Source organism: Dicentrarchus labrax, unplaced genomic scaffold (assembly GCF_905237075.1).
Source record: "Dicentrarchus labrax unplaced genomic scaffold, dlabrax2021, whole genome shotgun sequence".
NCBI classification, from domain to species: domain Eukaryota; kingdom Metazoa; phylum Chordata; class Actinopteri; family Moronidae; genus Dicentrarchus; species Dicentrarchus labrax.
In genome coordinates, this window is record NW_026136709.1 from 13,718,708 (window position 1) to 13,741,766 (window position 23,059).

The window sequence follows — 23,059 nt, forward strand, 5'->3', positions numbered from 1 at the left end:
CTAATCTTTGTTTTTTGTCAAATATTTGATAAGTTATTTGAATGTTTAGATAAGAAATTAAATAGAAATAGTCGAGTAAAGAGAAAGTATCTCAAAAATGTGCTTTAGTACGTTTGATTAAATGTACTTAGTTACTTTCTACCACTGTCTGCACGACCATGTCCTTGTTATACTCTATACAGGTAAGAGTCTGCATTCCAATATTGGTTGTTAATGCTGCAATTTCTCTGTGATGATAACCCACTTTAGGCTGGCAGCACTGCCTCCCACATAGCAAACATGTCGATGTGGTGTCATCTTCAAGTCTATTTATTGTACACCTTTGATATTTTAACTATATGGTCAAACTCACCTCCCTGGCACCAACACATTGTCAGTAATAGGCTGAAATGGAAGTTGATGCTACTCTATATACACCTCTTTATTTAGAGGCACATAAAAATGGAGGATCCACTTGTGCTGCAAGGACACGTGTTTATATTTGAATGCGTGCGATACTGTGACATGAAGCATAGATGCATGATGCACATGAGGGAAAAAACCACAAAAGCAAGGTTTGCGCTAAACATGGGTAAATTTTATTTAGCTAGTGAGTTACCTAGAGGAGAAAACTGTCACATCGTTGCAGTTGATGTCTTGCAGTTTTGGGAGAATCCCAGTCAAGCCGAGCAGGAGGGGTGATGCGGGGGTTCTCCCAAAAGTGCTAAGAGTCGTTGAGGACAGACAGTCTGATTGAGCCTGAGGTACAGTAGAGTACATCAACATCAGAGCAAAGACAGTCACCCACAGGGCCCAAGGAGGCCACCGCTAGTTCTACCAGGGCAGCAGGTTTCTCCTCAGACAAATGCACTTCAGAATGACAGAATCACAAGAGAGAAAAAACCAAAGATGTGCGCTGGCCGGTGATTGCCAGCCTGCTGCATAATTGTAATCTTTTGGTACACAGAAACAGATGCAGAAAGGAAGGGAACAGGTAGGGGGGAGGATACATCCTATGATTGGCATGATTGTGGCTGTTTCCCAATTAGTTCATCCCACCTGTCAATCATCCAAACCTCTGTCTGAGGATGATCAGACAGCTGAATACAGATTCAAGTAAAAGATTAATTCATACATATCTCTAATTCTCTTCAAGAGCTGATGAAGCTCACCAATATCCCAAACATTTGAGGCATTACAAAAATTACAAATGAGCCTGGTGAAATCTTCTGACTACTTTGGTTAGTCAGTTAGTTGCTCACAAACAGAAATCAAAGAAGAAGAACACAGAGTTAGAGAGTTAAGGGTGTTGGTAGAGGCTGTTTAGAAGGACTGAAAGTGCTTTAAAGACAGAGTTTTCAAAGTGGGTTACGTTCTTTTTCTCGTGAGACAGGAACACAGGGTTTGATGCACCAGTCAACGGATACAGATGAGTCCATCTATTGTCATGTTCAAGTGTTCAGATACATTGTCATCTTCAGCGGAAAGATCGTGAGAGCCTTTCCTCCTTGTGGTTAGGCAATTTTTTATTTAAGGTCCTATGTAATTAGTGTTGCAGTTCTAGCAGAGAGCTTGCTTGAAGGTTACTGTTTATTTCTATTGCGCTCCTGGCAAAAGGAAAAAAACAGAAAAGAGATAATCAGTGGATGGGAACAAGAGCAACAAGGGACACAAACAAACAACAAACCAAAACAGCAGCTAAAAAGTGCAAAATCAGAGCTTCACTCCTGGTCTTTCATTCATGGGAAGTTTAAGATGTGTACACTTCTTTCTACAGTTTGTTCTATATTGTCAGATACAGATGCAATTAATGTCTGAGGTGAAGTTGGGACTAACGCACTTCAGCGAAGGATTCTGGGACAACATGTGACTTCCTAAGAAGATGTGACACTCTAGTACGAGCTCCTAATTATACTAGGGTGTCAGGGAGGATCATAAACCACTTAAAAAGGCAATCAGTATTGATTGCACTTCTTAGAAGAGATGTATCGAATGGATGCCTTTATTGCGTCGATCTGCATTCATAGCACTCTGCAAATCTCATGAATTACTTAGGATTTAGTGAATGTTTCTATTTTGAGATATTAACGTATAATTGATTCTTTGTAGGGACTATTATAATCAATTAAAAACACAAACACTAGTTATGAGCTGAAAGCATTAGTCAACTGGGGGTTGATGCTGCAGTTACAGGCCATTACAAATTGTTTCTATAAAACTGCTTGACCTACAGATCCTGTTGGCTTTATTAATCTGTGTGACAAACAGAGTGGGTCTCTCAGAAAGACAATGAAGTATTTAATAATAATAATAATAAATAGTTTTACTATACAATTCTGACTATATGAGAACAGTTGTCTCTTCAGAAGTCTAAAACCAAATGCACTTTTCATGTCATGTGTTTCATTTCTGCATAAACCTGTAAATAATGATACTGTACAGTTTAACTTCCTATTCTTGATGGAAAGTGCTGGTTTCTAAACCTGATTTCAGTGACAAACATTTGAAGCTTAGATCACAAAAAAGCCAAATCATGATTGCTATATTGTCTAAAACATTATTATATTTCAATTTAAGCACACTTTAAGGCAATCTAATTAAATCAAAAAACAATCATGCGAGGATAAAAAACCATAAAAGTTTGACATTGCCAAATAGTATTTACAGGCCAAGAACCAGATCTTATTTTAGTTCTCTAGTTCTTAAAACTAATCAATCACTAAAGTAAAGATAAATAGTACTTTCTCTGTTTAGTGTTAAAATCAGTGAGACACGGAGGAAGAGAGTAAGAGAAACTGAGAGAAATGAGTTCAGTAGGCCTCAGGTATGCACTAACCAAATGTCTGGCTATGTTTACAGTGTAGCCAGCCACTATACTCAGCTTGTAGTAATGCCGGTCTTGTGGATAAACACAAAACCGACAAAATGCATACTTCATGAGTAATCACAACACACCTCAAATATCAAATATTCAAGCGTGTGTCATGGTTTACAAAAAATGAGAAATGCTGCTGTCAGTAAAGATAGGGCGGAGTAAAATCCTAGAAGAAAAACAGAACACGGAAACTAAAACAACCCACTCGCATTCTTTGTGCCATATTTTAGGTGGAACAGTGTCCTCTTTGAGGAGTGGGTGTCCATGTCAGTGGTCTGGGAAAAGCCCTGTGAGACTAAGCCCCCACTGTAACACTATCCTCAGAAGGGCTGCTGAGACAGGGCTGTGGCTCTGGAGACAGAAACCACAAAATTCAGCCTATACCTTCAGACCTTATACTAACCATGGCGATCATATCATCATTTATTTGATTTAAAATAATTGACAGAAGGTTGTCATTTATTTCTTCATAAAATGGTTCAACTAAACTAGATTTTTGCCCCAAATCCTCTGCCTGAATAAATAGTAGGTTGGATATTCAGAAAATAATAATAATAATGAACCCAATTCACATCTTTACTGGTGTGATACGGCTGTAACCATTGCAGCAGACTGGTATTCATCATTACACGCCAATAACTTCCTTATTACTGTATATCCAGAGGAAGGAAGGAGCTCACCTCCAAGTATTAATTGCCAAATTAGTTATGCTAATAAAAACCTGCAACAACATTTATATCCAAAGTTATCTTTTAAAAAAACACTTTGGAAAGGTGTTCAAGTGCAGGTAGCTGTGCTGGTTTGACACCTCTCAAAGTTCGGGAAGGACAGGCCAAACAATAGAGAACAATTAACCTTGTCAAGCGAAGGAGGGTGAGGCCTCAGCTGGGCCGATCCTGTCATGTAGGAGGTCAGGGCTACAAAAGCAGCACAGCGCAACGCCTGCACAACGCAGGATGAAACAGGCTTTCTACTGACAGGTTGTTTTCAGAAGCCTGAAAACATTGACTTGAAATATTTATGAGAAAGTAACCCAGTGCATATTAACAAGGTCAGCAGCGAGGAGTCAATACAGCATCAATGGAGCACCAGCAGTAGGGGAGTGGGAGAAATAGGGAGGGAGCCGGGCATGGGGGTTTTCTGAACGCAATTAGATTAGCATACTGGTGAATCTAAGAATGGGTGCAGTAGAAGCAATGATAACATGTAATCCACTCCTTGGCTGCTGTTTTTCCACAGAGTTTTTACTACTTAGACTAACATTTGTGGTACACCACTGTTATTACCACTGCAACATATTTTGGTTTGCCCTCAGAGGGAGCAGGCTTTACACTGTGTGTGCTTTTCAGAACTGTACACAGACAAATGTAGTCGTGCATATTTTAAATCGTGTTTTTTTTTTGCTGGGAATTTTATTTTATTCAAATGAACCCTTTAGAACATCTGAGGCCAACTGTACCAACTCTGAGGCACATTGCAGCCAGTTTGCAGGCCGAGGGCTTATGTTGTTAAAGACTAATAAAGCATGAGGAGCCTGTGGAGAGCAGAGAGGCTTGGCGTTCAAAGGGAGACCAGTGCCTACATCTGCCTTTGTCTGAAAGACGGAATGCCAGGAATGTGGGCTATTTCAGGAAACCTCTATGCATCTAACTCCACTTGGGCAGATCATTGCCACAGCACAAGATGGCTGATGAGGAATCAGCGTTTCCTGAACCTGCTTATGAGTAATGGAGGCATGTCAATCGGCTGACAGGCCTCTGGGAACTTCCATTTACGGCAGACTGTTCATTCAGCCACAGGATGTTACAACCTCTGTCTAAAAGCAGGTGGAACAAGATCAGCTGATTACAGTCTGGCTACAGCCTGTAGCAGTGACTCAGTGAAAGTTAGCCTCCCTTTGAATTAAAGGGCAACTTCACTGAACTGCCTCATGCATACAAACAAGCTATGTACAGAGGACAGGGCTCCTTGTATGTGTGTTTATCTCACCTTCCTCAGAGCCTCCTCCTCTTCCTGACGTTTCTCATAATGTGCAAAGTCATCAAAGATTGAGGTGGTATGCTTGTAAGTGGCGATAATTTTAAGCACTTGTTTAGCCTTCTCCAGAGGCACTTCCTGAGTGTCCCTGGAGTTGGTCACTGGCTTGTTGTCATTGTTCTCCAGCCGGATGTGTCGCAGCTGGTTGTTGGGCACGTCTTTGATGAAAACCCACTTCACCTCAAACTTGCCCTTCCACTTGTCCTGAGACCAGACGCCTGCATAGGCATTGTAGTCCACCGGTGAGCGCATCTCAGCCACGCCACAGAAATGCCCACTGCCGTTGACGCTGAACAACAAGTACAGGGGCCCCTTGTTGCCCAGTGAGCGGTAGGCACCATCCAGGCGCTTGTTGCCATGTTCTGTACTACACCAGATAGAGTACTTGATTGAGCGGTGGATGTCATCTTCCGAATAGCTCTTGATAATGAAAACACGTCCGTTTTTCAAGTTCCAGTCAAAGTCTTTGGGGTTGTAGTTGTTGAGGGCACGGAGTTTCTCCAGCACGGGATGCACTTCTCCAGAGCAAGGGGAGGCACTCAGTGGGACTCCCCCACCCAGGCCAAAGCCCTCGCCCCGGTTCCTGGGAGCCACCCAACGGTTGGGGGGTGGACCAGGCGGCTGGGGCTGTTGCTGATGAAGGGCCTGTGGGGGGCCAGGTTGAGAGGAGAGGTGCATGTGAGGAGGGCCAGGGGGCAGAGAATGGGGGTGTTGGGGAGACTGGAGAGACTGGAGCTGGAAGGGCTGGTGTTGATGTTGGTGTTGGTGTTGGTGTTGGTGTTGGGGCTGGTGTTGATGTTGATGTTGGTGTTGGTGTTGGTGTTGGTGTTGAGGCTGAGGGGGCATTGGGTTCTGCAGTAAGGGCTGGTGCTGAGCAAGGAGAGGCTGCTGCACCAGAGGCTGTGGGGGCATCATAGTCTGAGCTAACGGGGGCTTGTTCAGAGAGCCCTTATCGTCCCAAGTACCAATGTTCATATTGTGCTTTATGGGGGGTGGGGGAATGGTGGCGCCTCCCCCCATCCCCATGTTGGCTTTGGGTTTGACCTTGGGCTGTGGCTTGGCCGGCTTCTTGGCAATGGCTGCCCAGGAGGCAGGTTTAGGTACGGATGAGCTGACAGACGGAGGGAGGCTATTGGCCGCCATGCTGCCCATACCTGCTGTGCCTCCTAGTGGTGAGCCCACGGTTTTGGTGACAGCTGCCACCATGTCCGTACCCAGTTTTAACCCTGTCATACCCTGCTCAATGCTGTTCAGCACCGGGACTTTACTAAGCTGGGTGTCACTTCCGAAGCCTGCCTGTCCGTCCGTAATGGCCCGACCCAGCGAGCTGGGGGCGTACCCATAGCTGTTACTGTAGACTGAGGTCTGCGTGGACTGACCCTGAGAGACACTTGTACCCCAGGTGGAAAAGTCCGCATTGCCAGGGAAGAAGTTGAAGCCATGCTGGCCCAGGAAGGGAGGGGTGTTCCCCAGGGCACCTGGCTGGCTGAACACACCATCAGGGATGAAGTGCGGCTCGCCATTGCTCATCTGTCCATAGGTAGTTAGGTAGGGCATAGGAGGGTCTCCTGCTGTGGACCAAGCCGCCTCTCCCAGAGAGTAAGGGAAACCAATGGATGGAGCATAGTAGCTAGGCATGTAGGGGTCAGACATTGGTGGATAGCTGTTACTCTGTGAGACATAGAGAGACAGTCAGTTAATGTACTTAATGTTATAATTTATTCAGAGTTTAATCTTCAGAAACAGACGATTAAATCACAAACTGGAGTGTATTTATGTGTTTTGCGGCTGACGCCTTAATTACCCAACTAATTTATCAATACCATGTTAAAGGCTAAATACTGGCCACAGGCTCTTGGTGACACATTGACCATATTACTGGTTCATCGCAGGACGTTACCTGATTTGTCTGGCCGCTTAGGTAAGGCTCAAAATCATCATCATTCACACCATCCTTTTGATGCATTGATCCGTTTTGCACTACGGATTGAAAGAGAGGACATTATAATCACCATATGTACTGTATTTGATTCGTCAAATATTGAATTTAAAGATGATGGTACGTATTGGTCAATACTCAAAATATGGCAAGATCTCAAAACAAATGCAGAATTAGGGACAGTCAGCAATGGTAACATAAATAAGCTGCAGTTCAGGCAGTATCCTGATAGCATGTTAGCTCCCTGCCACACTCAAATACATTTTAAAACCCCCCCAGCGCACCATCACTGGTTTAACTCCTTACCTTTATTTCCTTGTCCTTTAGGTCTCTGAAATAATTGGGTAGCACAGGAAGGGGGGGAACCAAAAAAAAAGAGGTGAGACTGTTAGATCACGACGTGAAACAACAATCACACACGCACAGAGAGAGCAGGATGTATCCTATATAACACATGAAATATAACGATTCAGGTTCAAGCCAAAACAAACAAACAAAAAAAAACCCCATCAGCCCGGATGTTAACATTTACAGGTTGCTTCGTGTTATTGACCGGATGTCAAACGCACTCACATCCAGTAAACGGTGCCGCATTGGCAAACCGGCTACAGCTAGAGTTGTTGTGGCAAAATACACTCGGCCTACATTACATACATACATTTTCTTTTTCTCTTTTTTTTTTTTTTTTTTTGATCTCGCTCACGCCGAACCGGATCAAAACTGTTGTCGGCAAAGTTTCACGTCGCCTGCACGGCTAATTTATCGCACACTGCAGTTGTCAATACACGAACCTGATCGACTGTGGTCGCAGACATCCTCCAGGAACCGAAACTGATCGCTGTTTTGTGTGAGACTGTCCACGGCTTTCTCTCCCCCCAAAACCCACCCCCCTCTCTTTTTTTGCCTCTCTCTCCGATCTGCACTTCGGCTCTTTCCTGGCTCGTCTCTCGGGGTTGTTCTGATCACTCTGTAGCGGATACAAGGCGGCGTTTTTTTCCTCACCCCCCTCCCCACCACCACCGCGATCAGATCCCCGACGACGGATCCCCGGTGCTTCTGGCTGTTTACAAAAAAAAAAAAAAACGGCGACTTTGTCTCTCTGTTGGAGAAGGCGTCAAATAAACGCGTCCGATCCGGCCACTTGATATTGGTTTTAAAACAGCCAATCTGAGACGGACTAGTGTCTTACTGGAATATCCCTTACCATATTCCACAATGGCGGATGGGCTGTTTTACTCCCGCTTCCGTTCCGTTCTGCTGCTCCGTGACCTTCCGCCTGTGACGCTCTGAGTCATGTTACACACTGACACTTCACATGACAGTCACACACACACACACACACACACACACACACACACACACACACACACACACACACACACACACACACACACACACCACACAACACACACATATATAACGAGTTCACTGCTAGTATACTTTTCATTATATTTAAAGATAGTTATTTAAAGAAAGTGTATTTATTGACCTGCTTTAAAATAAAATAAAAAATAGTCACCTCTGCATTAAGGAGCCTCTTTTTTTAAAAAATGTATTAAAATATATATATAAAAAAAATAATTTACTCAATTACAATGCTATTTTCTACTTCCACTACATCTCAGAGGGAAATATTGCACTACAGATAAAAACATATAGATAGATAGATAGATAGATAGATAGATAGATAGATAGATAGATAGATAGATAGATACTTTATTTATAAGATATGATGATTATCCTATAATGAACCCATACAAATGTGATGCATTTTAGTCCTAGTAATAGTATATTTAGCCCCACTTCAACCAGATACAACATTAATGCATCATTATTAACAATAATATAATATATGCCTACAATATAAACTTTACAGGAGATATTTAGGATGCAGGTATTGCTACTGTTACTTAAAAAAAAGGATGTGAAACTTGTCTCATCTAGACTAACTAAGTCCTATAAGGGTTTTATTTACTCTATACCTCTAGGTTTGTTATGCTAATAATAACAAAAGTATTTTGGCTGACATTATAGATATGGTGGTGGTAGTAGTAGTAGTTTGGGATTTGAGTATGAGTAAGAACCAACTACAGTAGCAGGTGTTTTTAGCCATGAAAAGAAATAACAATGTTATCATATAATTGCTAACAGCAAACCACTCCACTGCATTTGTCTGACGGCTATAGTGACTTTGCAAATTAAGATTTTGCATACAAAATATATGGTCAGTGTATAATATATGATAAATTGTGAACATCAAACTGCCCAACAGTATATAAAAAAAATCAGCTCCTCGACTAGCTATAACAATAAAATGCTGCATACATATATCAATAATATTTATTTAGAAAAGCAATAATATAACATTAACAAAGGCCATTATAATGAATACTATTTATTTTAATACTTCAATGACTACTTTTTTTTTTTTAAATGATACTTTGCTAAAAACTTTGAATGCAAGACTTGTAATAGAGTATTTTAACATTGCTGTTGTAGTCATGTAATCTGGACTACAATCGATGAGCTCTGTGAGTCAACGAGACTCACTGGCCCTACTCTCGCGATACTTCCTCAGTGGGTCGCGGAGCAGTATGGCAGCCGTCGCGCTGAGGTCCTGCCGCAGAGGACTTTCACACATATTAAGTAATGGAGGGCTCGCAGCTTTGTCTTCAAAGCGTCTGGAAGGTTTGTACAAGTGTCCGCTTTAAGCATAATGAATTTAACCCGGCTTGAGTTTAAAACAAGGGTATTTAAAGGCAGAGAGGGGGGTGTGGCGCACCCACACTGCGTCGTCTTAAAAATGTAGGTCTTGTAAACGGCGCTGCCTTTGCGCTTGTGACTGCTTTTGCGTCGTCTACGTTGATTCTCGTAGTATTTTAAAACGCGTCGACGTTGATTAGCCTACCCAAGGTGTTTGACTGTGCCTCAATTATTTGTTTGTTTTGTCGATGTGTCAAAAAAAAAAAAAAGCACCCATGATCCCTTCTCCCATGTGCGGGTTTCTAATTTGCGTCAAGAGAAGCCTTAACCTACAAAATGGGGTGTGAAATTGTATTCATGTTGTGTGTCTCATTAAGCCAATATTGCGTTTATTGAATGAGTTACATAACGTGTTTTTGCCATGAACAATAATGCTTTGTACTGTGTCAACCAGGAGACAGGAGACACAAGTCCACAGTCCAGTATGCTTCACGGCCAGACCTCCCAAAGCTGGCCTACAGAAGAGTGAAGGGGAAGAGTCCAGGTGTGGTCTTCCTCCCAGGATATGGGTCCAACATGAATGGGCAGAAAGCCGAGTCACTGGAGGAGTTTTGTAGGTCACTAGGACACTCATACCTTAGGTAAGTCATCCAGATATGTCTTAAAGATAAATGCAAGACTATGCAATGCTCATAATCTCATTCTAAATACAGAATAAATCACAATAAATAGACACAGCACATATATAGAGTTATGGTCCTAGGTAATAATGGTCTTGGTTTACAGCTCTGAAAGGTGGGAAACGCCTGTATTAACTACAAAACAATACAACCTTTGTGGTCAGCATTAAATCCGATTAAACTCTATTCATACAACACAGATTTTAAATAAATTAAACGCATAAACTGGACAAGATGCATGCATCCACCACACACCCACAGTTACATCCCGATAGACTTGATCAAAGAACAAGATGATAAGCGCAATAAGCAAAACGAGTATTTATTTATTTTTTAAAGTCGTTCATTTACAGAGATAATTATAAGAAGAAAGGAGTTTTATTTTTTGTGAAATAAGGACACAATAGAAAATGTGATTAAGCGTTGTACTATAATTAATAGATTAAATTGTGCTTGTAAATACTGATTTAGTTTCCAAGTAGCTTTATGCCCCAAGATAACCTACATACAACATAAACTGTAGTGTATTTGGTTATGGAGAGTAGAGTTTGCTGCCACAAAATGTGCCTCTGAATGTAACTGAGTTATATCAAGTAGTGATCTTTAAATACATCCAACCCTTCCAAACCTCTCATGGTCCTGCAAATCCATTTCCGATCGAGGTTGGATATAAAAGACATGGCTCAATCATACTGAATACTCAAAGGCCTAATCCCATGTTCAGTGTAGTGTGTATATATAACTGATTTACTCTTCTCATAATGTCCCTGGCCTCTCATGGCTCGCCTTTGTTTACCCTCTGATACTCATGGCCGTGGGCTGTTCTATTTATGTTTTCCCAGGTTTGACTACACAGGACATGGGGCCTCGGAGGGGGTGCTAGCAGAAGGAACTATCGGTACCTGGAAAAAAGATGTCCTTTTCATTTTGGATGAGTTAACAGAGGGGCCACAGGTAAATATTACTTATGGTCATGTCCCTTTGCAAATTACTGGTGGTTAGTAATCAATGAAGTTATAAAAATGTTGCTCAGTGGGATGGGAATTCAAAGTGGGACAAAAATGGAAAAATGGAAGACACACATAACATTGATTTCAGTATAGAGTTACAATTATATGATTATATTTAAATCACTGTCCATGCATTCAATTACAAAAATATGCTGTTTTAATAACCTACTGCCATGTGTATATATATATATATATATATATATATATATATATATATATTTTTTTATAGTTTCACAAACACAATATAAATATTGTAACATTAAACTCAGGGTGTAGTTGCACTAGTGAAACATATCTTAATACGTGGATATAAAAAAAATGCTAGCACTTTGTGACCAATATGGCTTTTACACAAAAAAGTAAAATTACCTTGTTAAAAAGTCTTAAAATTAGATCTACTCATTCTATTATTAAAAAAACCAGATTCTATGAACTTACAAATATTGTTAAAGTCAGACTTTAGGGGGTCAGATTGAAGATGTCACAATAAAATAAATGTATTAGTCGATACCGGTACCATATACCAATACCACGGTATAAAACAAAACAATAAATCCCATAGAGTTATTTATATATTTTATTCGAAACATATGAACATTACAAAAACAGCAACATTGGCATGTAGCCTTCATGTAATCAATAAACTAATACTCTTTTCTGCTTGCCTTTTGGCTTTCCACACTTTACTTTATCATTCAGCTTACATGAGTCTTTGAGTTTTTTCTTTTTCTTTTTTAAAACAGATTTCCACACAGTCTGCGCGTCCTGCTCATAGTTAAGTTATGAAATCTCAATACACTACAAAGTGTCAAGAAGACTAGAGTCGCACTGCCCTCCCTTTCTATCACACTTTTTGTGGTCATTTTGAGACTGTTTGTATTGAGTCCTCTTCCTGCGCACTCTGCAGGCGTGACACCTCTCCTTGTATTTCCAACATGTGAGAACATGTCTGACACAGACAGTAAGTGTGCTACATGTGTGAAAGGGCAATTTCGGACCGTGGTTTGAGTTCTTAATGGATAGTTGTTTTTCGCAGAGTCGATGCAGAGCTGTCACTACAGCTTATACAACTTACAGTTGTCTTCAACGTGTTGTTGTTCTTTCGTGCTGGTCGACATTCTTCTTCCTATGGCATTAAATGGCAGACTAGAACACTTGTGGGCATATATGCTCCTCCTGTCAGGTCCAGGAGACTTGCATCCTACGGAAACACAACTTACCAAAGTATGGGGTTTTTTTTGTAATTTTCTTTTTAATGGTTTTACAAAAGGAAAACATGCATACAAACCAAGCCAGTAAGGTGTACATCATGCATCACAGCAAACTACAACTAAAACAAGACAGAAACAAGGACAGGGCATTATAACAGAGACAGAGTGCTCTACATAGTAACCTGTATGTCCTAAAAATATATGCCATGTATCATATTATACCTCAGCTTATGTAAAACAGTACTTAAATTATACATATTATAAAAAAACATGACCTTGTATCAATCTAGGTAACAGGTGCAACTCTTCAGCACGTCATGTTTCCATAACAGAAGGACCCCAAATTTTCATGTAGATATGCCTATTAATCAGTTTATAACACAGTCTTTCATAGGAGGACATTTTAACCATTTCATCGAAATCTCTCCTTCACTGATATATCCCCTCTGGTTTTCCAATGTCGCAGCAATACCCTACATCCAGTGATAAGGGCTGTTCTGCACCATGAGACCTGGTGGACATTGAGTCCACTTCCCTTTGGTATCACACCTAATAGACAGATCATTGGTCCCTGTACCAGTACAGATCTAATCACTGTATTAATGATAAGATAATCTTTAAACACAACATGTGTAAGAGAGTGCCACAATTAGTATCATATCTCCAGCACATGTCAGTCTAGTCTTGACCTTTATTTGGGGCCCAATAAATTCTGTTAATATATATATTTTATAATAAATTAAGCATGTCTGCATGTCTCTTGATACTTTAAACCATGATCCAAAATTGTAATATTTCCCCATATTCCGCCAATAATTTCTTTCCCTATGTCCCTCCCACGGCATCTCTTAGGGCCCTCATCGAAGTATCGGTTCTTGTGACATCCCTATTGAGCATATATAAACTTTCCCATCAGCAGATGAATGTGAAAACAGGCTTTGCACAAACTGTACTTACATCATTCTGCACAGTCAAACATCTAAGTGAAGTAGCACTAAACAGAACACATTTTTGAGCTGAAGGGGACTTTAAATCTTTGTATTTAATATATATGACCATAAAACTTAACCCTTTTACCAGGATTAACCAATAAAACATGTATTTTAAGTCCCATTTTGCACACACAAACTACCAAAAAAGGGATTTATGACAGAATAAAGCCAATAAAAGAATCAGGTTGAACAGCAGAATCAAATAGAATAGGAATTGATAAAATCCTCTCAACTTCTACTCCGGTATTCATTGTATGTCCCACCTTTTCTCCAGAAGATGGCACTGTGGTACCACATTTGTTGAATCATTATTCCTCCACTGCCATGATTAAACTGCATGAGTCCGGTATTGTCTTTTATGGAATGGTTTTTTTTCCAATTGCTCACTTGGTTTACAGTCCATTTATTGTGTTTTTATTTATTCACTTGTAGATACTGGTTGGTTCCAGTATAGGCGGCTGGCTCATGCTGCTGGCAGCCATCGCAAGACCAGAGAAGACTGCAGCACTGGTTGGCATCTCCACTGCCGCTGATCACATTGTCACAGTATTCAACTCTCTGCCTCTGGAGGTAGGAACCTATAGTACTATCACATATATCAGTTTCTTGTCTTTTCATCTGAAACTTTGCACTTTTTCATTGAAATGTTTTTCTGAGTTGGACTTGTCTATATTTGAATGCGCAGACACGCAAGGAGTTTGAGGAGAAGGGGGAGTGGACACTGCCCACCAAACACTCAGAGGAGGGTTTTTACAAGTTTAGCATGGACTTTCTGCGCGAGGCAGAAAATCACTGTGTGCTCCAGAGTCCCATCCCCATCACCTGCCCTGTACGGCTCATTCATGGGCTCAAAGATGAGGACGTCCCCTGGCACATCTCCATGCAGGTTGCAGAACGCGCCCTCAGCCCCGATGTGGATGTCATCCTTCGGCGACATGGTCAGCACCGTATGTCTGACAAAGACGACATCAAGCTCATGGTCTACACTATTGACGATCTCATAGACAAGCTGACCACTTTGGTCTGAGTAAGGGATGGGAGAGTAAGCTTGAGAGGTTGCTGAGATAAGGAGAGAAGGATTGTTTACTGGAAAGTCAACCCTCAAGCAATTTACCAAACACTGGCATGTTTCTCTGCCAAATATGACCTTGTATCATCTCTGTTATTCTCCCAGTACTTCATCTGTCATTACAACATGCCGTTACAGTGCAAACTATATTGAAAGGGAGCTCTCCTGCTAGCTGTTCCCTTATATCTTCAGGTTGCATTTGTATGTTTTCCAGGTTATTATATGGAGTGTTATGTTGGCCTTTTTTAGGTCTGCCATTGCTGCTGTCTCTGCTATTGTTCTTATTGTTTGACTGTTTTTCCTTCCCTCTCTTTACTTAGATGCATAGTTTTCCTGTGCCTTTTTTAATCACTTTTCACCCATTTTGGCCAATAAAACCTCTGCACAGTAGAGTGCAGGTCTCAGTCTGTTACCACAACTAACACAACATGATCATCTGACAAACAGCCATCTTCTGGATAAAGAGAAAGTGCTTGATATTGAAATGCATATGTAATACATAATTAAAGTATTTACAGTTGTAGGAAATTGAGACTTTTACTATTACAGAAACCTGTTCTAAATTGTATGTTAGGTTAGTGTGGTATACAATGTCTAATTCAACAATTCTTTCATTCATATGAAAGTTGTACATTTTAAAAGTGTCAGAGTCGGATCCCAACACAAATCACCACCGTTACTAAACTGATGAGAGAATTTCAAAATAAGGGCTTTTCTTTTATAAAAAAATCCAGGAGTAAACAGAAGTTTGAACAAATTCAGTACAGTGAGTCGTGGTTCTATATAGTGAGTTACAATCATCAAACGTTGTAGGCTACAGCTGTGAGGTTTATTTTTGTTAGCAGAACATTCTGTTACATGACTCCCCATACCTGTTGGCATTTAGCCGTAGAGAGGCCTGAAGAATGGAGCCACTGGACTGTTGATTATTAACATGTAATTGGCCACTAGCTGCACTATGCTCAATGGGGCGAAACCAACCACTTAACTCTCTCAGGCCCACTTTACTGCAGCGGTGACCTTTAACTCATGGTTGAGCTATGTAGTCAGTCATTTTTTGTGTCAAAACTAAAATAAAACATAAATTTATGGAAGCATACAGCATGACGGTTGTAATGCAAGCAGAAGAGTTTGTGCAGAAAGGCAATAGATATGGTGATGTTTCTATAGTTTTTACATAAAACAATACAGATCTTTGTTTACCAGGAATAGTTTCGTAAGTAAACCCCACATTTTAGCTGTTGTCTAGTTGCATAAAATAAGACCGCATACTTCCCATATTGAGCCATAGCACTCTGCAAATAGCATTTCCCTTGAACATTTATCCACCACAAAAAAACCCTCCTAATTCAATAAGTGAAGAGAAATGGCTCTCATTACTGTGATACAGATGCTGTAACAAACAATAAGCCCTAGTGTAGAAGCCAAACATACAATTATAACTCAGGAGGGAGACAGTGAATATCCCAACAAGTCTATATAGGCAAACAACCACTGAGTAAGTCACTGAATGTACCACTTATAATAAAATAAAAGGGGGTTAAATTGTATACAGTGGGTTGATGTCCAGTAAAATTAGATTTAAAAAAAGAATTAAATTAATCTGGCACCATCATGTGCCTCGGTACTTAGGTTTTCTGTGGGTCACTTCATGCTGCCTAAAGCTGAGCATGCACTACAGTGGCCACTGTCCGGAAGCGGTGTCACGTCGCATTCTGGACAGAGAGTGTCTCTAGGGACCCCTCCTGGAGGAGCTGGCATATAAAACGAGTGGCTCACCCCTCCCGGACACACTAGATCCAGCCTGGCCCGACGCGCCTGTGCTGAGCTTCATGGATGCTTCAGCAGTTCAGCATCCTCAGCCCTGCCCTGCTCAGCGGAACTGAAACACAGTGACACGGACAAATCTGACCGCTCTCTCCTCTTTAGTAAGTGCACGTAGTCTTTGTTGAATAAAACTGTTCTGACCGCATGACATAATTGTGTGTTAATACTAATAATGTTAATGCAACCGATGCGGTGTCGCAGCTGGTGCGTGAGCTTTTGCGCAGTTGCCTTTAGGTTTGTAAAATGTTGATGTTTGAAAAAAGCTGCAGAGTGCGTAGCAATGCGCTGTCGTGGCATTGGATGGCGGGACTTTATTTGAAATTACTGAATTTAATTTATTTTGAGAGACCAACAACAACAGATGACAATAAACTGGATAATGAACACAAACCTTTTACATGCGGCACAGGCGGGGATGACGTATATGATAATACATTAAATACAGAACTGTTGTACATTGTATGAATGCATGCTTTTAAAGGGTTTAAACTTTATGAAAAGACATTTGATTATTTAATTTGCGCCATGATGGCTGTCTACTGGAGGTCATACTTGAACCATCATATAGCGCATCACTGCACACAGCGTGCCGGAAACGGGCTGGGCTGTTACCATAGCAATAAGAGGGCTTGTCCCTGCTCGGGACAGCAGCCAGGGACCACACCCTTCCCTGCTACATCCTCCAGAGATCCGCCTGTAAAACCTGGCTTTTTGGCTTCAAACATTGAGATTGTTTATGATAGTGATCTGATGCTACTGATTTTTATTGTAACAAACAGAAATCTATAACTAAAAATAATTGTAGTTATCATGAAGCCATTTAATCAGGATACAAAATAGTCACTAATATAGGACAAGAGGTATGCCTATATTATAAGAACATGATGTTTTTTTTAAAGTCATTACAGAGTACTTATATTTCAGCCTCATGTTCAGCCTCAGTCTTCAGGGTGACTATACGCTGCATATACCAGAGTGTTTGCTGCCATGGCGAACAGAGGGCCCAGCTATGGACTGAGCCGGGAGGTGCAGGAGAAGATTGAGCAGAAGTACGACCCAGACTTGGAGCAGCGGTTGGTGGACTGGATGGTTGCACAGTGTGGGGGAAACGTGGAGAGGCCACAGGCGGGCAGAGAGAACTTCCAGAAATGGCTGATGGATGGGACAGTGAGTGGTTGCAGTACTTGTACTTAAAATAGAAGTTACCATTGAATTATTTAATATACCAGCTCTGTCAGATTTAAAGAACCCATGAAGTAAAAAATTGTACAATAAGCAAGCAGATATATGTGTTATTGTTGAAAGGATTGTGTTTTGTCTTACAGCTAAATCATTTTTAGCAAACAGTGAATTTAAAAAAATTCCTGCCTTGCAAAGACTGAATTTCTTACTGACTCATTCTGAGGAGCCTTTAATGGAGACCTTCTCCGTCTCCACACTGGAAATGTTCAGCACTATAAGACCAAATTATACAACCTATTATAAAGTGCACCATGCATGGTGCTGCAGTGTCTTCTTGTCTGTTGACTCTAATGTTAAAAAAAATCATCCATCTAAGACCAGAGACAGAGGCAGAGACATCAATTTCTGCACCAGCAAGTTACAACAGACAATAATGTAATGCAGCCACACTCTTTTACAGCTATATCAAAATTCATTTTTATACCACTGTGGGCATGACAACAGTTGTTCTTTGAAATGTTTTAAATCCCTGACAGAAGCTGAAACTGCCAATGGAAGATAGGAGAAAGTTGCTGCACCAAACAATAATTATGGCGTTTTAAGAAAGACAAATAGGACCCTCCACTGTCACTTTGATGTGATCAAGCTAGATTTTTGACCTCCTCTTTTCCAGATCCTCTGTAGGCTCATCAACAGCCTTTATCCGAGGGGGAAGGAGCCTATCAAGAAGATTCCTGAGACGCAGATGGCTTTCAAACAAATGGAGAAGATCTCTCAGTTCCTGCAAGCAGCTGAAGCTTATGGAGTTACAACCACTGATATATTTCAAACTGTGGACCTCTGGGAAGGTGATTTTTTTACCTTTGATTCCTTACTGATCTACTGCCAGGGTAGTATATATTCATTCATGTTAGTTTTTACAATGATATTACAATTATTTCACTACATTATCCTTTTGCTGTGGTTATAGGAAAGGACATGGCAGCAGTGCAAAGAACTCTTATGGCTCTGGGGAGTGTTGCTGTCACTAAGGACGATGGTCATTACAGAGGAGACCGAGACTGGTTTCACAGGTAACATAGGGGCTTCACATCTTCACAACTGCATTCCCATGATGCTTCATGTTCCTCTACCTCACCCTGTAACTTTTGTACGTGTATAGGAAAGCCCAGGGGTATCGGCGAGAGTTCAGTCAAGAGCAGCTCCGCCAAGGCCAGAGTTTGATCGGCCTGCAGATGGGCAGCAACCGCGGGGCTTCCCAAGCTGGTATGACGGGCTACGGTATGCACCGTCAGATCATGTAGACCACCCACTGGCTAACCTGCTCCCCTGCTTCTAAACCTTATTTTCTACTAATACCACAAACGTTGTAACCTTCATATCCTTTGTAGCACCTGCCATGTTAACCTCAAATTCCCTGGAACTGCTGCTTTCCCAAACAGAGTATTCTGTCTAAAAAAGAAATGATGTCAAATGCTGTAGATTTCCTCCTTCAAGCTCTCCTCCTGTTCCTCTCTTCCCTTCTGTCGTGTGCTGTTCCCCCTCTAGCTTTGTTAACTCTTGTTTCTTACTTTGTCCAACTGTGGAACTCAAAGTCATTCAACATCAATTTATAGAGAATTTAAGATTGAAATCTCTATACAAAGCAAGCCATCAGTATTATTCACATCTCAAATCTGAAATACTGTTACAGCATGTTGTATGCTATTTCCTTGTGTTAATGTATACATTTACCATTGGTTATTGTTTTAGGATGATCTGTTACTGTAATTATTTAGCCTTAAACTACTGAAACTAAACATCTGATGATGTCTCTGCTGTCTTGTCTGAAGACTTGTTGCAGTATTCTCTGTAACCAAATCAACCTCACGTTGTGCCTGGTTATTGGACTACAGAGACTGGGTCCTGATATATTGCCCTCGAATTATAAATGAGTTTCACTCATTCTGAGCCATGCCCTTGTTATTTGTTTGTTAGATTACATCTTTGTCCATGATGTGTCCATTTTGTGTTCCAAGCAAGTAAATGTGCAGTAGCCAACATGTATGACAGTGAAGTTTCCATTTCTGGTGCCAGGTAAAGATATTGCTTCAATGTGCACTTTTATGTATTGTCATGTTTATATTTTATAAATATATTTATATCTGGAGGCTTGTGAGAAGACTTATTGAAAAAATAAAGTATGTGAACATGTATTTGCGTCAGTCTGTGTAACACAAGCTGTGTATCTTGATAGCTGTGAAGTTGTGTGCTCTTTTTCCTTATCTTGGTTTTGTGTTCCAGCTCCTCCCTTGCGCCCATCCCTCCTGTCTCTCCTCACTGTACAAATCTAATAAAGGGGCAGCAGCTCAGTATAATGATTAGGATGACGGTTCCTCTACCAGATAGTCCTGATTCAAGCCTGTATGCCAGAAAACCTTTGCCTTGCTGCGTGACCTTGAGTAAGATATTAAATCCCTAGCTGGTCCAGTTTAATAGCTGATCTTAGGGGGTAGCAAAAACAGAAAAGTCATGAAAACGGCCATTTAATGTTTCTAAAACACACAAATCTTGTGCTAATATTTAGGGATTGTTGTGGTTTTACATTTCCTTTGTATAGCTTCTACCAGCCTTTGGAAATTCAGTGACCAAATGTGGTGAACACTAAAATCAGTCTAGCATAGATAACATCTGAGGGATATTACCATTAAGATAAGCAGAAACTTTGTCTAAGGCATTCTAGAGAGGTGGGGGATTGGGCTTTGGTCCACAAAAGGTCACATTTTATGTCAATGATCCAGTTTATGGGGTCAATTGCTCCTGACTGTTTGCATTTTAAAGAGCACATCTGAGAAAAACATGCATGAATTAACATTTTAGCTCCTTATAAGCGTGCAGTGACTAAACAGAGCCCGTTACAGTTCTGTCCTTTAAATTGCTAAATTAAAACAACAGTTAATATTATTCTAAGGCATTCATTCCTAATGGCATACTTTTATTGCTTAATTAAAAATAAGATATTGTCCTGTGCAGTCGTGTAGAGACAGCATGTAATCATTTGCTTAGGGGGTTAAGGTCAGGGCTGTTTCACTGTATAGAAAGGCTCTGCATGTGAAACTATGTGGCCTTTTGCATGTCTGCCCCTTACACTCTTGAGTCTACGCTTATTATTAGCCTCAACTAGACTGGAGAGGCATCTAAATGGGACAGGTGATGTGTAACCGACAGACTCAATAAGTAAGCCAAAAACACAGTCAGACCAATGAAATGGCTTTGAGGACAGAGGTCACTCTTGTCCAAAGTTCTTGCCCAGCTTATGTTTTCTTTGGTCGGCGTCTTGGTTGTCTTTTGTTCCACTGTTTTCCTCTTGAGTATGCTTGTTTGAAGACAGTTTTAAGATTTATTGCTGCATGTTTTCATTTAAGTAGTGCATGTGGTTATGAGGCAAACTATGCACTGGTTTTAACTTCTTTAAGTCTAAAAGGTTTTCTCATAGTGGGACATTAGTTTTGTCAGACAGGTGCGTCAGGTACAATGTTGCAGATGAGGTCTACCGTCACTCTCTTGCTCCTTCTATTGACGGCCAGGTGTGTTGCACAGGAAGTAACCCCAAACAAAGGCTGTGTTTGTGGATACCCTGGAATACCAGGGGACCCTGGACACAATGGTACACCTGGCAGAGACGGCCGGGATGGACTCAAAGGGGACAAAGGTGATCAGGGTAAGTTTAGAAGAGAAAACTTTACTTGATGCATATTTTCCTGTATGTCTTAAGCTTCAACTTATAATAATCATCATTTATGAATCATCTATTAAAAGGTGAAATTGGCCCTGTTGGACAAACAGGCAATGATGGCCACAAGGGAGACAAAGGAGAAGCTGGTATGTATTTTCAGAATAAATACTGTAAAGTAACCTGTGCTGAAACATTCATCTATTTTTACCTGCTGTGCTTTATTTGCACATATTTTAACACAATCTGTTTGACCTTATTTGGCTTTCTGGGAAATGTATAAAAGTATAAAATGATAGGGAAGTTGATTGTGTGCTGCTCATTTACAGGTACAGTTGGCCCAGCAGGGCTCAAAGGAAAAAGGGGAGATAACGGAGAACGGGGCCCTCCTGGGAAAATGGGGCCCCAAGGAGTCCAAGGGCCTATTGGCCTGAAAGGAAATAAGGGAGAGCTCGGGCTGCCAGGCCCTCAAGGACCTAAAGGCGATTTGGGGCCTCCTGGACCAGAGGGTCCAAAGGGGGAAATTGGCCTCAGAGGTGACAGAGGCATTCAGGGACCACTCGGACCCCCTGGCAGGCCGGGGCCTAAGGGGGAAATCGGTGTTCCAGGTCACAAAGGCAATATTGGCTATCGGGGGGACAGAGGGACCCGAGGAGAGAAAGGTGATAAAGGTGAGAAGGGAGATGCGCTTGTTATCGCTAAAAGCGCCTTCTCTGTGGGACTCACAGCACAATCTAAACTCCCAGCAGCCAATGCACCGATCCGGTTTGACAGGATTATCTACAATCAACAGAATCACTATGATCCACAAACAGGAAGATTCACATGCTCCGCAGCAGGAGCCTATTTCTTCACCTACTACATCACTGTCTTCTCCCGAAACGTGAAGGTGGCTCTCGTGAAGAATGGTGTCAGGATCGTCCACACCACAGATACCTACCAGAGCAGCGAGGATCAGGCAGCAGGGGGCGCCGTGCTGCACCTGGATGTGGGGGACAAGGTGTGGCTGCAGGTGGCTGGAGGAGAGCTGTTCAATGGGCTCTTTGCTGATGAAGATGATGACACTACATTCTCTGGGTTCTTAATCTTTGGGGCTTGAATTATACATTATTATTATTATTATTATTACTTTATAATTTCTGGTATAAAAAAAACGTTTTTAAAGAATAGAAATTAGTCAGGAGAGATCAGCCTTCCTCTATACTTTAGTTGATTTTATAATGCATTGTGAAAAAGTGTGATGGGATGATTTGAGTTCAAATTTAAAATACTACATCTATGCTACTTAATACTTCTACTGTGCTATTCCAGTAGAGCCATCATACTTTTTACTCCACTGTGTGACTTCTGTGGTTTACTGATTAAGATCTTATCAGCCAAAAATGTAAAGTAGTTTCGTCTTGACTAATAAGTGATAGTAACCCAGTAATATAGGCAAATATTGACATAATACAACTCAAATGGACATTTTTCTGCATTATGAGTATGTTTCTTTACTTTTCTTACATTGTAAATGCAGGACTTTGAATTGTAATGGAGTATATGACACTATTGTATTGCTACTTGTACTGGAATCTGAACTGTCTCCTATGTCCGGCATTGTATGTATGCACATTATATGGTTAAATCAATTAAATTAGTTTTCTTGTAGGATCTTGAACACGTACTAGAAAAGAGAGCATCAGCATGTAAATTAAATACTAATATATGAAATTAATAAAAAATGTAATGTAATTGTTTGTCACAAGTTAAAGTCAACTCAGCCTTGTGGCTTTTCCTTCAACCCTGTTTGTTGTGTTTAAAAAATAAAAGGCAACATTCACTTACTCATCCAGTTTCTCTC

At 41.0% G+C, this 23,059-nt stretch overlaps 4 protein-coding genes across 7 annotated transcripts; 3 read left to right on the forward strand and 1 right to left on the reverse strand.

Annotated features, from left to right (window-relative positions):
- Nucleotides 1-555: 555 nt before the first annotated feature.
- ythdf3 (YTH N6-methyladenosine RNA binding protein F3) lies at nucleotides 556-8,120 on the reverse strand. Of its 2 annotated transcripts, none has more exons than XM_051410684.1 (5): nucleotides 8,035-8,120; nucleotides 7,137-7,161; nucleotides 6,792-6,871; nucleotides 4,844-6,562; nucleotides 556-1,586 (listed from the first exon to the last, which is right to left on the reverse strand). In XM_051410684.1, the coding sequence occupies exons 1-5, from the start codon at nucleotides 8,035-8,037 to the stop codon at nucleotides 1,563-1,565; spliced, it is 1,851 nt and encodes a 616-aa protein (XP_051266644.1). In that variant the 5' UTR covers nucleotides 8,038-8,120; the 3' UTR covers nucleotides 556-1,562. The 2 variants fall into 2 exon arrangements, with proteins under 2 accessions (XP_051266644.1, XP_051266643.1); XM_051410683.1 differs by lacking the exon at nucleotides 8,035-8,120 and adding an exon at nucleotides 7,622-8,028.
- A 1,267-nt stretch (nucleotides 8,121-9,387) lies between these two features.
- Nucleotides 9,388-14,885, forward strand: abhd10b (abhydrolase domain containing 10, depalmitoylase b). Of its 2 annotated transcripts, none has more exons than XM_051410506.1 (5): nucleotides 9,388-9,518; nucleotides 9,988-10,174; nucleotides 11,056-11,167; nucleotides 13,859-13,996; nucleotides 14,112-14,885. In XM_051410506.1, the coding sequence occupies exons 1-5, from the start codon at nucleotides 9,425-9,427 to the stop codon at nucleotides 14,451-14,453; spliced, it is 873 nt and encodes a 290-aa protein (XP_051266466.1). In that variant the 5' UTR covers nucleotides 9,388-9,424; the 3' UTR covers nucleotides 14,454-14,885. The 2 variants fall into 2 exon arrangements, with proteins under 2 accessions (XP_051266466.1, XP_051266467.1); XM_051410507.1 differs by having other exon boundaries at nucleotides 9,395-9,518; nucleotides 9,991-10,174.
- Nucleotides 14,886-15,036: 151 nt separating this feature from the next.
- Nucleotides 15,037-19,699, forward strand: tagln3b (transgelin 3b). Of its 2 annotated transcripts, none has more exons than XM_051410509.1 (5): nucleotides 15,037-16,423; nucleotides 17,247-17,489; nucleotides 18,178-18,352; nucleotides 18,475-18,577; nucleotides 18,667-19,699. In XM_051410509.1, the coding sequence occupies exons 2-5, from the start codon at nucleotides 17,310-17,312 to the stop codon at nucleotides 18,806-18,808; spliced, it is 600 nt and encodes a 199-aa protein (XP_051266469.1). In that variant the 5' UTR covers nucleotides 15,037-16,423; nucleotides 17,247-17,309; the 3' UTR covers nucleotides 18,809-19,699. The 2 variants fall into 2 exon arrangements, with proteins under 2 accessions (XP_051266469.1, XP_051266468.1); XM_051410508.1 differs by having other exon boundaries at nucleotides 17,259-17,489.
- Nucleotides 19,700-20,362: 663 nt separating this feature from the next.
- c1qtnf9 (C1q and TNF related 9) lies at nucleotides 20,363-23,046 on the forward strand. The gene is made up of 3 exons (XM_051410505.1): nucleotides 20,363-21,204; nucleotides 21,303-21,365; nucleotides 21,546-23,046. Exons 1-3 carry the CDS (start codon nucleotides 21,018-21,020, stop codon nucleotides 22,313-22,315), a joined length of 1,020 nt encoding a protein of 339 aa, XP_051266465.1. The 5' UTR covers nucleotides 20,363-21,017; the 3' UTR covers nucleotides 22,316-23,046.
- The last annotated feature ends 13 nt before the right edge of the window (nucleotides 23,047-23,059 follow it).

What these genes read in the sequence shown, in the direction of transcription:
- ythdf3 (XM_051410683.1), bottom strand. Translation starts at nt 7,645, where the DNA reads ATGTCTGCGACCACAGTCGATCAG. An exon ending in CTGCGACCACAGTCGATCAG is followed by an intron (nt 7,162 to 7,621) that starts GTTCGTGTATTG and finishes CAATTATTTCAG; the next exon opens with AGACCTAAAGGACAAGGAAA. An exon ending in TAAAGGACAAGGAAATAAAG is followed by an intron (nt 6,872 to 7,136) that starts GTAAGGAGTTAA and finishes TTCAATCCGTAG; the next exon opens with TGCAAAACGGATCAATGCAT.
- abhd10b (XM_051410506.1), top strand. Translation starts at nt 9,425, where the DNA reads ATGGCAGCCGTCGCGCTGAGGTCCTGCCGCAGAGGACTTTCACACATA. An exon ending in CTAGGACACTCATACCTTAG is followed by an intron (nt 10,175 to 11,055) that starts GTAAGTCATCCA and finishes ATGTTTTCCCAG; the next exon opens with GTTTGACTACACAGGACATG. An exon ending in AGTTAACAGAGGGGCCACAG is followed by an intron (nt 11,168 to 13,858) that starts GTAAATATTACT and finishes ATTCACTTGTAG; the next exon opens with ATACTGGTTGGTTCCAGTAT.
- tagln3b (XM_051410509.1), top strand. Translation starts at nt 17,310, where the DNA reads ATGGCGAACAGAGGGCCCAGCTATGGACTGAGCCGGGAGGTGCAGGAG. An exon ending in AACTGTGGACCTCTGGGAAG is followed by an intron (nt 18,353 to 18,474) that starts GTGATTTTTTTA and finishes CTGTGGTTATAG; the next exon opens with GAAAGGACATGGCAGCAGTG. An exon ending in GACCGAGACTGGTTTCACAG is followed by an intron (nt 18,578 to 18,666) that starts GTAACATAGGGG and finishes GTACGTGTATAG; the next exon opens with GAAAGCCCAGGGGTATCGGC.
- c1qtnf9 (XM_051410505.1), top strand. Translation starts at nt 21,018, where the DNA reads ATGTTGCAGATGAGGTCTACCGTCACTCTCTTGCTCCTTCTATTGACG. An exon ending in AGGGGACAAAGGTGATCAGG is followed by an intron (nt 21,205 to 21,302) that starts GTAAGTTTAGAA and finishes ATCTATTAAAAG; the next exon opens with GTGAAATTGGCCCTGTTGGA. An exon ending in GGGAGACAAAGGAGAAGCTG is followed by an intron (nt 21,366 to 21,545) that starts GTATGTATTTTC and finishes GCTCATTTACAG; the next exon opens with GTACAGTTGGCCCAGCAGGG.